The sequence below is a fragment of the Fusarium tjaetaba genome (genome assembly GCF_013396195.1).
Source record: "Fusarium tjaetaba strain NRRL 66243 chromosome Unknown NRRL66243_c0000023, whole genome shotgun sequence".
Lineage (NCBI taxonomy): Eukaryota > Fungi > Ascomycota > Sordariomycetes > Hypocreales > Nectriaceae > Fusarium > Fusarium tjaetaba.
In genome coordinates this window covers 256,647-271,087 of record NW_023501219.1, presented here as the reverse complement: position 1 = coordinate 271,087, position 14,441 = coordinate 256,647, and the positions used below count along the sequence as shown (strand labels likewise).

The 14,441-nt window shown below is 48.1% G+C and overlaps 6 protein-coding genes across 6 annotated transcripts; 1 reads left to right on the top strand and 5 right to left on the bottom strand.

The window, feature by feature from the left end:
* Nucleotides 1-957: 957 nt before the first annotated feature.
* Nucleotides 958-2,534, top strand: FTJAE_1149 (uncharacterized protein; the record flags this gene model as incomplete). Its single annotated transcript, XM_037344437.1, has 6 exons — nucleotides 958-1,296; nucleotides 1,346-1,561; nucleotides 1,617-1,875; nucleotides 1,925-2,040; nucleotides 2,093-2,306; nucleotides 2,353-2,534. 6 exons carry the CDS (start codon nucleotides 958-960, stop codon nucleotides 2,532-2,534), a joined length of 1,326 nt encoding a protein of 441 aa, XP_037211834.1.
* A 301-nt stretch (nucleotides 2,535-2,835) lies between these two features.
* On the bottom strand, nucleotides 2,836-4,545 carry FTJAE_1148 (proline-specific permease; the record flags this gene model as incomplete). The annotated part of the gene is made up of 1 exon (XM_037344426.1): nucleotides 2,836-4,545. The coding sequence occupies one exon, from the start codon at nucleotides 4,543-4,545 to the stop codon at nucleotides 2,836-2,838; it is 1,710 nt and encodes a 569-aa protein (XP_037211833.1).
* Nucleotides 4,546-6,043: 1,498 nt separating this feature from the next.
* FTJAE_1147 (uncharacterized protein) lies at nucleotides 6,044-6,877 on the bottom strand (the record flags this gene model as incomplete). The annotated part of the gene is made up of 1 exon (XM_037344415.1): nucleotides 6,044-6,877. The coding sequence occupies one exon, from the start codon at nucleotides 6,875-6,877 to the stop codon at nucleotides 6,044-6,046; it is 834 nt and encodes a 277-aa protein (XP_037211832.1).
* Nucleotides 6,878-7,190: 313 nt separating this feature from the next.
* FTJAE_1146 (uncharacterized protein) lies at nucleotides 7,191-7,925 on the bottom strand (the record flags this gene model as incomplete). Its single annotated transcript, XM_037344404.1, has 1 exon — nucleotides 7,191-7,925. The coding sequence occupies one exon, from the start codon at nucleotides 7,923-7,925 to the stop codon at nucleotides 7,191-7,193; it is 735 nt and encodes a 244-aa protein (XP_037211831.1).
* An 887-nt stretch (nucleotides 7,926-8,812) lies between these two features.
* Nucleotides 8,813-10,516, bottom strand: FTJAE_1145 (hexose transporter; the record flags this gene model as incomplete). The annotated part of the gene is made up of 3 exons (XM_037344393.1): nucleotides 8,813-8,981; nucleotides 9,030-9,098; nucleotides 9,147-10,516. The coding sequence occupies 3 exons, from the start codon at nucleotides 10,514-10,516 to the stop codon at nucleotides 8,813-8,815; spliced, it is 1,608 nt and encodes a 535-aa protein (XP_037211830.1).
* Nucleotides 10,517-11,085: 569 nt separating this feature from the next.
* FTJAE_1144 (alcohol dehydrogenase) lies at nucleotides 11,086-12,210 on the bottom strand (the record flags this gene model as incomplete). The annotated part of the gene is made up of 2 exons (XM_037344382.1): nucleotides 11,086-12,001; nucleotides 12,059-12,210. The coding sequence occupies 2 exons, from the start codon at nucleotides 12,208-12,210 to the stop codon at nucleotides 11,086-11,088; spliced, it is 1,068 nt and encodes a 355-aa protein (XP_037211829.1).
* Nucleotides 12,211-14,441: the final 2,231 nt, after the last annotated feature.

Below are 14,441 nucleotides of genomic sequence, written 5' to 3'. Positions count from 1 at the left end.
TCGCTATGCCGCTTATCATAGTCTTGTTGGGTTGGCACGTGCAGAAGGATGTTCAGGCTTGGAGAGATAAGCTGGTTAAGAATGCGAAGAGAGAGGGGTGAGAAGGAAGTCGAGCGGAGCAGAAACAGTGGCTATTACTCGGACTAAAAGCAGACTTGTTCGCAGGATTGGAATAGTATACTACAAAGCATGAATTTATTGAGTAATCACCTTCAGTCTCATAGTGATAGCAAATAGTTTTTGAGCATAGAGTCAGGGCTTGTTATTGGTGGAATGAAAGAGGTCTCTGCCGACGCTCAACAAGACGGACCGCCATTTTTTTCCGTAGAGGCAGGGTCTTACGAATTTCCCTTTCTGTTTCAAAAGCATAACATTGCACGGAAATTGCCGTCATCCTCTCCCATAAAGTGTAACTGCTGGAGTCTGGGGTGTTCGTAGGGCGCACTTTTGGTGTCGGACCGACATTTTCAGGCTTTGTTTCAAGAACAGGTTGACAGCGAACACCACCTTCTAGAAGCAGTGTCTCCAGTGATGCATTGACCACATATTGAACCATAGCCTCAACATAGGAATAGTGGGTTGACAAGTTTCGATCGATATTAAGGAGAAACCTTAAATCTTGCGAGAGGATCTTCACGATCCAACCAGGTCGGAGGCAGGGATCATGTCACAAACTGTGAATGCTCGTCCAAACGTCGATCCCAAGTGAAAGCTGACGACTTCAGCTGGGATAGCCTCAGAAACTCTAATCATCACGGTGGCCGGCATATGTATTCCTGGATCTCGCGGGTCTGGAACTGGATCAGTTTATGCGTTCGCAACGAAGTCAAGATCTGATATCGGCAGTTGTTGATCAGACGATCTATATAATCCCGTCAAGATGTCTTCTCAATCAGCAACTACAACACATTCATTTCACATTCACTCCTTACACTACACTCTTCACTCAAGCCCAACATGAAATACACTCTTTTCAAGATCATAGGCTTAGCGCTAGTCATTCCAGCTCTGGCATCTCCTGTAGGAAATGACGAATTGGTAGTGAGAGATACAATTCTCGAGCCAAGTTCCGACTTCTCAATCATTGAGGGCCGAGCTCCCAGTGGCTCTGCCAACTACCTTATCTACCCAAAGGCCAATGCAGTTAAGAAAGATGTCGAAGCATTCACCAAAAGCCTTCAGTCGCAGGCCGGCAAGACCAAGGTGGACACTCTCACCGATGTGAATGGCAAGCTTCTAGCATGGTATGCTCCGCTGAGCGCAAGCCAGGTTGCCTCGATCAGTAAAAGCAGTGTTGTAAGTACAGTATCAATAAGGAAAGACCCCCATTGACATTGCGAGCAAGATTGGGTCAATTGCTCCTGATGCGCCGCTCAAGACCAAAGCGAAATCATCCGGAATTGCCAAGCGTGCTCTCAAGACCGACAAAAAGGCTCAGCCTGAGCTTCAGATGTTCTCAACTGCTCCCGGCAAGAAGTCTTCTGGCTACACTTATGATGACAAGGCCGGCCAAGGCGTTACTATCTATGTCCTTGATGAAGGCTTCAACCTCAAACACAAGGTAGGCCGCCGCCAACCTGACTTTGTAACATAAGGACTGACAAGCTTCGACACAGGAGTTCACTTCGTCTCCTGGGAGGAAGAGATGGATCTTCTCCAAGGGCGCCTCTGGTGAGAATGACCCTGACGGCCACGGTTCCTGCTGTGCATCCAAGGCACTTGGCAACACGGTTGGAGTCGCGCCGAAAGCGGATCTCGTCGCTGTCAAGCTCCAGTTGACTTCTTGGTCGCTTCTCAAGGCATGGCAAGCAGTTGTTTTGGATGTTCAGCAGAACAGACTCCAAGGAAAGGCTGTTGTGAGTAACTCAAAGGCTTGTAAGTTCCCAGCACAGACTCAAGGCTGAGGCCATTGCTAATGGAGTAGCGATTGGCTGGACTGTCGATCGCAACGAAAAGTGGTTCCGGGATGCCCTCGAGACTCTCCTGAAGAACCTTGAGGCTCTTGATGTTGTCGTCGTCAGCTCGTCAGGAAATTTCGGCGTAAGTTCATGTGCGGTTTACTAACTGTTGGTCATACACTAACATCGGTCAGTCTCATATTGACGTCAGCACATACCCATCCCTTTTCGCCGACAGAACCCCGATCATTGTTACTGGAGCTGTCGATAACAAAGGAAATCTTGCTCCGTTCTCTCAGGGCGGCCCTCTCGTCACTACCACTGCACCTGGAGTCGCCGTCAAGTGCGCTGCTATGAGTGGCACATCAGCTTACCAGGCTAGTAAAGAATCAACTGGGACATCCTTCTGTAAGAGATTATCCTCAACCAGCTAGAACTCAACTGACATCCATAGCTACACCTGCCGTTGCTGGATTGGCAGCTTACTTCCTATCGCTTGACTCCTTGAAACCTCGACTTCAAGTCCCTGGTTCTGTTGCTAGGAACGTCAAGGCACTGATTCAGGAGCATCACTACGCACGCGTCTCGGGTGGACCCAAGGTTGCATGGAATGCGCACACTCTTCTGAGAAACTGATTAGTCCATGCACATTACTATAAATAGTGATGCAGAAGGGAAATAGGGAGGTAGTTCCAGTCGTTGTATGGAGTTCTCCGATGGAGTTTAAGCTCGGCCGGCTGTTGGGTCACTGTCACTATAGAAGATACAATTCGTTCTTTTAAAATTTCTCGGACTCAGATGACGCCTCGTATTGAAGTACAAGCTCAAAGTTGACATGTTATAAATTTATCATAAGCATCAGTCTAAACTTTTCTTACATCTAGAGAACCACTACAATTCGAACAACAGCCACTTTCCATAACTTATAACGAGGCTCTCAAGCAATCCAGAACCAGATACGCTCAAGCCAGTTTCTTGGTTGGACAATCGGCCAAGTATGTTCCAAGCGATCAATCTCCGCTTTGCCAGACCAAAGATCCATCTCAGAGTACTTGACATACTTGGACTTCTTGATCCACTTGTATCCGAAGATCAAAACAAGAAAGATGGGAATGTTGATGTATGGGGGCAGGAATGTCTTTGCGCTGAAACGCCCTGGAAAGAAGGCATCAAAGCCATTGAATACTGCAACAATGGTGCAGAAGCAAAAGGAGAAGTAGGCCAGGAATGGTTGGAAAGGTGACTTGAATGGTAGAGTATTTCGGTCAATACCGTGGTGGCTGAGGCAGTAGTAGAAGCGGAGGTAGGTGAAGGAGACGCTGGCCCAGATGATGAGGGCTCCGACACCGCTGAGGTTGCTCAACCAGAAGAAGACCTCGGAGCCGCTATTGCTAACATTGAGATACACCAACAGCCCAAAGATAGTGGTGACACCAACACAGAGATACGGAACACCGAATCTTTCCCAGGTCAGAATGCGAGGTGCTTTACCATCAAGCGCCGCGGCATAAAGTACTCGAGTAGAGGCGTAGAAGAGAGAATTGCCAGAAGACCAAGCCGATGTAAGGATGACGGCGTTGATGATCGAAGGAAGAATCTTGATGCCACTGTTGCGGATGGCAATGACGAAAGGACTTTGGGCGGCGCCGGGAGCAGACTTGTTGATGGCGTTGAGAAGGTTGGGGTCTTTGGATGAAACGCAAAGACCGACGAGGAAAATGGATAGGACATAGAAGATGGCGATTCTCCAAAAGACACGGCGGATGGCCTTGGGAATGTTGCGACGAGGGTTCTCAGTTTCGCCGGATGCCATGACCACCATTTCGCTGCCTCCGTAGGAGAAGGTTGCAGTGATGAACACCTTGACAAAGGCAAGGAAGCGGCCGAGAGCACCATCCTTGAGGTACTCGTTCATGGGGCCGGGGTGATTCCAATATCGGAAGCCGATTGCCTCACCACTTGGTCCACCGCCGACAGTGATGATGAACATGAGGATGATAAGACCGACAATGGTCAATAGCTTGATAGCTCCGAAGACAAACTCGGCTTCTCCGTATATCCGAACAGGTAGACAGTTGAGAATGACCATGGTGAAGTAGAACAGTGTGATCAATGCGACTTGGGGAATGTTATGATGCCAGTAATTGACGATGACAGCCGAGACAGTGACCTCAATCGGAACACCAATAGCAAACTGGTACCAATAGTTCCAAGCAAGGGCAAAGCCAAGGGCAGGGTCGACGAAACGGGCAGCGAAGATGGGAACGGGGCCAGGGATGGGGAGCCATGATGCCATCTCACCAACACTATTCAACACACAGTAGATGTTGAAGCCCGTGATAGTATACGCCAAAAACGCAGAGAGGGGTCCGGCAAGTGACAGGACCTGACCACTACCAACAAAAAGGCCCGTGCCAATGGCACCAGACAAAGCAAGGAACTGAACATGCCGAGACTTGAGCCTGCGGTTCAAAGTACCGACATTTCGGTTCTCGTAATCGTCAGCCTTAGCATCGACGTTGTTGGTCTGCAGTGTTGGTTCGATGGTGGGCGACTCCCTGCCAGCTTCTACATCGGGGTTCTTCTTGTCGATATCCATGTTCTGCAGCAGTGGTTGTAGCTCTCCTGGCGATGCGTGAGGAGACATCGTGGGAAGAGGAGACTCTGAGGTATTAAGCATAAAAAGTCTCGTCTACTCGTCACTCGAAGCTCCGTGGGCAGGTTTTCCCGGGTGTGCAAAATTGGTGCTTGAGCCGGTGGTGGTGATGAGTACTCCCCACGCTATGACAAACGGTTGTGAGGGTTGGTACAAGGGTTAGTCCAATGGATGGCGATGGACCTGCAAGAATTTTCATGTTTGTGCAGATGCATTTTTGGCGATAAGTTGATGATCACCCGATAATAATTGATTAACACGCCGTGACATAGATTAGGCGTAAATCTGTTAGTAGCCTAATAGCAAGATCTGCAGACTAAATGACCCTTGGATGCGGGTCCATAACCTAAAAGGGAAGCTCGTCTCTCGGAACTAATGATCGAGGGATTGAGCCGTGATAACCGGCTTGGCAACTGATCCGAGGTCGGTGATGCACTGATTGATAAGATGACGATGCGTATCAATCTACAGAGATCGAGCCATTGTTCCGCGGTTGGCTCCACCGTCTGCCGAACATGTTGCTTGTGATTTTAATGTCTCAAGCTCTCGATCTGATACTGCACGGCGACGTGGGGCTTACTTGAAGGTGATCTCGGGAAATGATCCGGTTGATGCAAAATAACAGACAAAAGTTTACAAAATGGTGACTATCGGAGCTCACGTCTCTTTTGTTGGTCCATGAGGTCGAGATGCCTAAGTCGCGTTGTCGCGTAGACGCGCCAAACCCGTTGCAATTCTTGCTACCCTAGGGCTATAATGACAAAACCTGCAATTCTGCTGTAACGCCCTCATGAGCCTGGGCGTCAATAAGATATGGGTTAAAGAGATTGTCTATAGCTCCGTATAAGCCAGTTTAACCATTTGTTAAGCGGTTTGGATGTGTTGCTTGCTGGTGTCTATCTTGGGAGAAATATTTGACTTTCCAACCATAAAGTTGTTGTCACTAAACTTCATGTAGACGTGACTTGCAGCACACTTCAAGTCTTGGTTGCCAAGATCAGTCGAGAGTGATACTGGTCAATCAAAGGACTCTATTAGTCAACTTGAAGCAGCTTCAAGCAACACCAGGAATCTGGAGAGACAATCACGCTACATGCAGCAGTGTCGCGTCCATGAGGAGTGCCAGGAGGGGTGGATTTCAACCAATAACACCAAGCCCCGTTGGCTCAGTGGTAAAGCGTATCACTAGTAAACTTTCACGACATGATAAGATCACTGGTTCGATTCCAGTACGGGGCAAGTTATTTATTCCGGTGTCATCACATCCCGTTCTCTTTTTGTCCTTATCGTAACCTAGACATATCCACTAATATTTGTCTCTGGAACGCGTAGCTCACCATTTTGCCATCATTGGCCAATGCCCTTTTTTTACTAAACCTGGAACTGCCTTTGCGCTTGGGGATGAATAAGAGTTGTTCAAATTGGGTATGGATGACGTATAATACACATAAAAGACACAAATAAAACTCCCAAATCCTCCTTGTCACAATTAAGCCTTTGCCAATGCGCCATCGACGATTTGCCAGGTATGATCTCTTACTTTCCGGATCTGCTCCTTACTCCAAGCCGGCTTCTCAAAAACCTTTCCCTTCCGACTCACATACGCGTAATTCTTATCCTTGATCTTCACGGCCTCATCAACACCGTTCAGCATGTACTCAGCACAAGTGTCAGGCGAAACACCCAAGAGAGAGGCTGCGCCAATTGACGGGAGTCGCATGTACCAAGGAAGTCCGTTCATGATGTTTGTGTTGACAATCCCGGGTAGCGCATGGACGAAATGTCGATTCTTTCCTTCAGCTTTCTGCTCCGCCGCGTAGTTCTGGATCATGGCGTCTGTCATAGACAAACAGTGAGCCGCTGCGTTTCCAAGGCTGAAGTTGTTCTTGAGATCAAGATCATCCCAATTAAGTTTATCAGGACTTCCACCAGTGCTATCAAGCACAATCAAAACCTTGGCGTCGTCTGTAAGTGATGGAAGAAGTTCGCGGATGAGAAGTTGTCGTCCATAGTAATGAAGCGCCATCTTGCGATCAATGCCTTCAGACGTCTCTGTTCTTCCAGCAGTTGTGAGTATGCCCTGTGAGACAACTAGAGTACTGAACCGATCTTGCGATGCCTTCAGCTCATCGGTGTAAGTTTTGATGGCGCGCATGGACGACGCGTCTAATTGCTTGAATTGGATGTTTGAGTGGGGAATGTTCTTTGGCTCAGTGCGACCGCTGATGATGACGGTCGATGAGGGGGAGTTGGCGGCGAGGCGACAGGCGATGCCGTAGCCGATACCGCCTGTGCCGCCGACGACGAGAGACTTTGCTGCCATGATGTTTATTTAGATTCGAGGTGACTGATTGATGATTGAGGGATGAACTACGTGGGCCGTGTCTTTTATGTAACTGATGCTGACGGGCATAACAATTTCGGAGTTTGTGCTTTTACGCTAAACTCCGGATTTATGTGCAGCTCCGCTCCGCAACACTTATGTACAAGCCACTCCGCAGAACCAATCATCACCCGTTTTGGTGGGAGGACAGTCTCCATTTTCGTATACCGTACAGATAAAGTTTCGCCTCGAAATAAGCATGTTTGCTATCCACTTACGCAGTCAATTACGATACATTAATCCTCATCATATTTCATGCTCCAAGTCCGGTTCCTGGCGCATCTTCAGGGCTCATCTTAACAGGCATCTTCAACCAACCCTTCTTATCAGCCTCCAAAATCGCCTTCAACCAAGCATTCGCCATCTTCTCATAACCATCGTCATTCGGATGCTTGGAATCGCCGAGATCTTCCTTTTTTATATCGATCGGCACCTCAAGAATATGTTTTCCCTTCTTTTGTCGCGCTGAGATGAGTGACCGCACTTGAGGGTTGAATTTATCTGTGTTCGCTTGCATCTTCTTATCGTTGGCCCAAATCACTGGCGCGAGACAGATTGTGACATCTGGTGCGACTTTGAAGATCCCGTCGACGATGTCTGCGAGAATTGACGCTGCTATGTCGAGATCTTTTCCTTGGTCCATGTTGTTTGTGCCGGCGTGGATGAGAACGACGTTAGGACGAGCTTGGATCGGCTTTTGCCAGTAGCCGTTGATGTCGGCAAGCATTTTCCCACTATGGCCCTCGTGGTGTCCGTCTACCATGTCACCGTTCTTTAATGTCCCGACCATATTGACTTTGACGCCTTGCTTTAAAATCTTTTGTCGCAATGGGAGACGGTATCCAACTAAGCCTGTTGAGCCGGTGCCTTTTGTTATGGAGTCGCCGAGTGGCAGAACTCGGATGTTGGGAAGAGCAACGACTGGTGAAATGGACATTGCCATAAGCACCGCCAAAAAGGTAAGCGTATTCAAGATTGGAAAATGCATTTCGAATAAGGCTGAAGTCAGCTGCTGTAAGATGGTGTTGAGATCCAACTACACGATAGAGCCTCGGGAACCCAGAAAGTGGCGTCGAATGAGAACATCAGCCAAATAAATAGCCTTGCCAACAATCGCCATCTCCTTCCCTTGACATCATCTTAACAACCCTCATAAGAACGTAATGCAGGACGGTTGGCCATTAATGCAAGTAAGATCTCGTGGTGTAAGCTCATTGGTGTCTTTTCATCCCGGCAGTACATTAATGCCCGTGACCACCGCAGTGTGCCACCATTCCTTACGCCTGCTGCATTATACGAGAGTCGTTATCTTGGCTCGCTTAGAGATTCACACGGGAATGGCGGATCGAGGGCCTTGCAGCTTATACGACAGGGATCATGGTTGGAGAAGCTTACTTTGTATGCTCGATGACGAAACTATTGATCGCGTGGACAATAGCGCTTGATGCTAAGTCCAATACTATGACACTGATATAAGTTGAGGGGTAGGTCATGAGCTTGTCCGGATTGATCATGTTTTACTGCTTTGTGATGAGTTTTGTTTCTGATCGTCCCTGTTGAGTTACTCCCATTGTTATCCCCAACCTCCCCATATTTGATCACCAACTGCAACTGTGCCGCATCAAGCTAACATGGATTGTCACGGCCTAGCTAGTACTACTCTACCATGTCATAAGCGGTCAGCGATTTGCCCTGTAGGATTTCCAACAGGTAGTTGGACTGGACAGCCACCAATCCTGAAGATATTGTGATATCATGTCATATACTATTAATGGCCAATCAAATGGTACTTATCAGGGTAGAAGCCAGGCGACAATGCCATGAGCTATCAATGTTTATTCTTCCCGTCATTTACGACGGCTTTTGCAAACCCACTTAAGCTCTCTCCACTCGTGAAACAGTAGGTTCTTTATCGGCATCATCTCCATCATCAAGCATATCATCCAACTTCGACTGGTTATTATGAAACTTGCTGGTAGCTGCCGCCGCATCACCTTTTCGACCAGTGTCAAAGAGGACGGAAACCTCCTCAATGGTCATATTCCTGAGATTGTCAGCGGAAATTCAAGTGCTACAGTGAATAGAAACATACCTTGTCTCAGGGAAGAAGAATAGGATAAGAACGAGATACATAGCAATGACCGCGATGTAGACAATGTAGCTATTTAATGTTAGAGGGAGTATGTAGAGGCTTTATCAAATGACTTACTATTTCCACGCAATTGCCTCAAGTGCAACAGGGTTTACCCATTGGTTGAAAGCCAGCGCAACACTCTGGACACTCAATTCAATACTCAAACCCTTCAGCCTGAGATTATACGGAAGAATCTCAGCACCATAAGCAAATGGTAATGGCGACCAGCTGATACAGTAAAACGTCTTGAAGAGGTACATCATCGGAACCACAGCGATACCGACACCATGTGATGGATTCTCAGCAAAGGAGCCGCTGAGACCAGTGATGGTTGTGTATGCAACACACATTCCAACCGTACCTGTGATCCAAAGCGTGCGTCTACCAAGACGCTCAGCACTCATGGCTCCTGCATAAGCCCACATGAGAGACCAGATCGCCATGCCACCGTTGATTCCAGCAATGGCGCTGGATGAAGTGATGCCAACGAGCTTGAGGGCTGGTGATAGGTAATAAGCGATAATACCATTGCCAACCCAGTTGGAACCCGTGCCCATGGTCACTAGAACAAGGAGGCGGCGTCGGTTACCAGGAGTCTTGAGGAAGTCGCTGTACTTGGCGTTGTTGCTCTCTTTCTCCAACTGTAAAGCTTGGCAGATTTCATCGAACTCGTATCGAACTAACTCGTCGTTGAGGTCGCCGTTGGCATGTTCGTCGGCAAGAACCTTGAGGGCTTCTTCAGATCGGTCGTGGTCGATGAGCCATCGAGGGCTTTCGGGTACGAAGAGAAGGTGGACAAGAACAACGGCTGGAGCAAAGGCTTGGAACAAGCAGGGTGCTCGCCATCTCCACTCGGTATCTGGCCAAGACAATGTGCCATAGCAAAACCACGCAGCGACTATCTGGCCGACATAATAGTTGCTGTAATACGCCGTCGCGACATATGGTCTCAGACGAGGATGCGCCAGTTCCTGAAGCAGGGCGATACCGGTGATCTTTCCGAAAGGTCCAGCCGCACCGATAACGACCCTACCACCAATAAACGTGCCAATATTTTTCGCAAAGGCGTTGAGGAATGCACCAAGAATTAACAATACCGAACCAACAGCCAAACACCACTTCCTTCCCCACAGTCCATTGATCCACGATGCAGCGAAGGGAGTGACGATGGCTGGGAGGAAAAGACTGGCCGAGATGAGACCCAACGTGTTTCCGGATGGATAGTTGAAGTATTCCTCCCATTGGGGGATCGCTTGGAGACCGTTCATAAGAGAGGCGTCGAAGCCAAGGTAGAAGACGGCGAAATAGAAGCCGACGCAGTGCCAGACATTCTTACGCAGGCCCGAGTCCTTGTACCATGTCGGATGTGTGTTGTTCTTGAGATGAGCATAGTGCAAGGTCCTGGTGGCCTTTGGCCTGAAGAACTCCGTCACTGCCTTAAACATTTTTAGAAGCCCACTGATGAAGCATCAAAGACCAGATAAAGTGCGATTTGATGATCAGTGCTCAGTCACTTATATATCCTCGCAACAGAACCCGTCGCCTTGGGTCGAAGCTCGAGTCTGCGGGGTAGACCTGGGGTAAACCTGGGGTAGCGGATAACCATGCCCATGGGCTGATCCCTTCTCGACATGGTTACAAGCTCGGTTATAGTAGTTGATCCGCCAGTCGGACGGATGACCGATCATCAAACAGAAGTCCAGGTTGCTAGACGGATTGATGTCCGGGCTGGAAGGCTGTATGCTTCCGGGAATACGCCCACTATCACTCCCTTGCGTCAAAGTAAGCTTGTTAACCCTTGTCTGGGACCAGTCCTACAGAATGAGAAGGTTGTATTGGAATACCTTGAGGTGTTCGCTATTCTAGACAGGGGACCTTCCGTGGCCTTGGCCAGCTGTTTTGGATTAACGTATTCAGACAGCTACATGAGAAAGCGTAGCAATCTCGATGACATGTAAACAGTAGCTTTCAATAAACATATAATTGGCATGATAGTATTATTATCTGAATAAGCCTACGAAGAAGCCAGTTCAAAAGCCTTGCGGTTCACTGCCGTAGTCGGCTCACCGCAAAACTCTCCATTCTCGTCCACCACTCTTAGGATGTTTTCCATGGCCATTAACTCAAAGTTGATTCTAGTCGTAATCGCCGCCCCTCCATTATGGCAAGTTAGCGTGACGTTATCCATAGCTGCAAGTTCTTTCGAGACTTGAGGTTCATGGTAATGAACATCAAGACCAGCAGCTGAAATCTTGCCACTCTTGAGCGCTTCGATGAGGGCATCCTCATTGACGATCTGCCCTCTTGCCGTGTTAACGAGTCTCGCACCATCTTTCATGGCTGCAAATGCTTCTTTGTTGATGAGATCTTGAGTATGAGCGTTGAGCGGGGTATGAAGAGTAATGCAATCCGCAATGCCCAGTAGCTCGTAGAGAGATGAGTGATATGTCACTTGCAGCTCCTCCTCGACTTCCGGAGGTGAGCGAACCACATCGTAGTAGTGGATCTTCATACCAAGAGCAAGACCGGCTTTACGGGCAACTAGTTTGCTGATGTTACCAAGACCGACGATACCGAGGACATGGCCTCGAGGATTGTAAGAGATGGTTGCGATGAGTTTGTGCATCCTTTGGAACTCCTCTGGATCACATGTACGTGCACCACGCTGTGAAAGCCAAAAGTTTCGGAATACCGATAGGATCATGAACAGAGCAGTGTCGGATACGGCTTCATCACTGGCACCGGCTCCATTAGCGTACCAGATGCGGCGACGACCGAGGGCATCAACATCAGCCCAGTTGAAACCTGCACCAGCCGACGCAAAGATCCGGACTGAGGGTGGTAGAAGTGATATGACTTCTTCATCCCATTGGCCCATCTCACCACCGGTTTGGAAATGCGGGCGATATATCGCCGAGAACTGGCCATATCTGACAACGTATCAGCGATTTCCTAGACAGCCAGCGATGACGCTCTGAAAGACTCACTTGTTCTCTTTCAGTGCTTTGATAAAGGATTCTCTGTCGGGCTCTTGGTTTGCAACCACGTCAAATCGTTTAGTAAATACATTGTTGTAAAAGTCATGATTATACTTGATATCGTCGCCTATGCGGAGAACAATGGGTTTCTTGGACGTCATGACCAGCTGCAATGAAGGAGAATGTTTCCTGGCAACGGTGACTTATGACCAATTACTCGGTATTTTGTTTCGGAGTCAAGCTATTAGTTGCTTTCTATCACGGAGTCTCTGTTCTTTTCGACATGATTTTATGCCAATCTTGCCGTGATTACCATTGTTCACCCTGACCAATGGGTTCGCTGATCCTAACACGGAAATGTCACCGAGGCTGTCGTAAGCCCGCGATAAGTCCGCTAGCATGAGGGGAACTCCATGAGCGGCGGTCTTCACTTCTGCACCCCGAGCAAATGCATTCTTGACATTATCCGAGATTTTCTGACTGCCCTCTTACAGATTTGCAATTCATCTTATAACTGATATATCTCATGGTTCATGAGACTGTGATATTGCGACACAAGCAATTCATATTTGTCGCTATTCGCCTTGAAAACCTCTGAACGAATTCTCGTGCCGATATCCGAGAGTGCGACTCATGCTTCGGAAAAGGGTGAGGTGACAGAGTAGAGGTATATCGACAATGTGACATGGACGGCGAATAGGCATGAAGACCGAAAGGTCGACGGTTGATCCCCAAGCAAGATCCTTGCCTGTTTCCGACAGGATTGCATTCTCATTCGTCGTGGCCATTCCGTCGAGATGTAACTCCAGCAATTTCCCGCGTCGCTCTACTGGCCAAAAATCAGAAGGGTTAAGTTTTCGCGTATCTTGAGTCTGAAAAATTAATCGGAGTCAATACAACTACACAAGGATCTTTGCCTCTTAAATGGATTGGTATACTGGGTTCCGATAATGAATTGATGCCCGAGCAGGAAATCATTTCAAGACAATGCAAAGAAGCCACTTTTGAACAATATCCGTTCAGAAGTCGATACCGGACAAAGTGCAAGTACTAGTAAGACAAAATAGAGTTCATCCTATTTTACTTGTCAGGAGGTTATGGCCTCTTCTATAGGGTATACTCTGCTGAATTATCATACTGTAACCATAAGGTTATAAAACATGCGATATTGAGCTATTAATATACTCAAAACGTGCTACCCCGGAACCCCTTTTAACATGGACCCGATATTAGCTTCATGCATATTTTCCTCTGGACCCTAACATTGACATGAGGAACACGGTCTTTTGTGCTGGGTCAAGTTTGTGAGACATCGGTAGTGGTTGTCCACTCTCATCATCTTTCGAGTTGCCAACGCCATGCCACCTAGCAATGTGCCGTGGAAGTCAACACAAGACCAACGTAACCAGCTTCGAAGAGGGCATAGAGAATCATATTATTATTGATAAATGGATAAGAAACTGCCCTTGGGCATTGAAGCTCACGCACTTTGGAGGTGCTGCTGGTTTATCATTCGCCGAAGAGATGAATCGATCACCACTTATTCATTGAATTAATCTCAAGAAACCATCTCTTACAACTTTTATAATACGTGATGGCTTTCTGGAGGTTACCCGACATCACGGGACATATAGCTCAACTTATGCCTCGAAATAGCTAGGTCCGCTGAGTGGCGTTCGTTCCAGAACCAAGCGGTCGGTCCCCTTCTGGCGTTATCTATCAAATCATGGTCATTACCTCTTACGAACTGTCAAATGCGCCCTAAAGCGCCAACGTGGAAAATCCGATGTGAAAAGTGATCTTGTCAAGCTTGTCCAGGCCATGCAGTCTTAGAAGCCCCCGTTATACACATGACTCGCTCAGGCGGCACACCTTTTGGTTCCCCGACATTTGGCTCCCGAGGAACCCACACGGCAGACGGGTTCGGCATCGGGGAAGAGCCCGGAAGACCATCAAAAACTGGATTTCCTCCTCGCAAGACGAACCCTTCAGGCTTAGTGGTCCTCCCGCCAAGGAAGATCGGCGTTACGGCATTTGGTAGTGCGGTTCCGGATCCTCAGCGCATAAGCCGGGGTTTTACAACGTGCTGACCGATCCTATCATTCTATCATATGACATGTAAGTCTCCGAATGTGAGATCAACGAACCTTGGGAAAAAAACCGGATGAACGGTTCTGCACGCACAGATGATTTACCGCACGTGAACTGCTGCGTTCATCACAATGCATGGTGATTTCTTTGAGGGAAGGGATCGGCAGTCTGTGCTTTGCAATCACTGGTGATCAGTGGAACGACGCGGAACGACCCCAGGCCCTTAGCCCCGAGTATTATACGCAAGCTGAACGAGACGGGCTCTGCCGCTGCATAAGGCTCATGACTAGGCAATTTAATT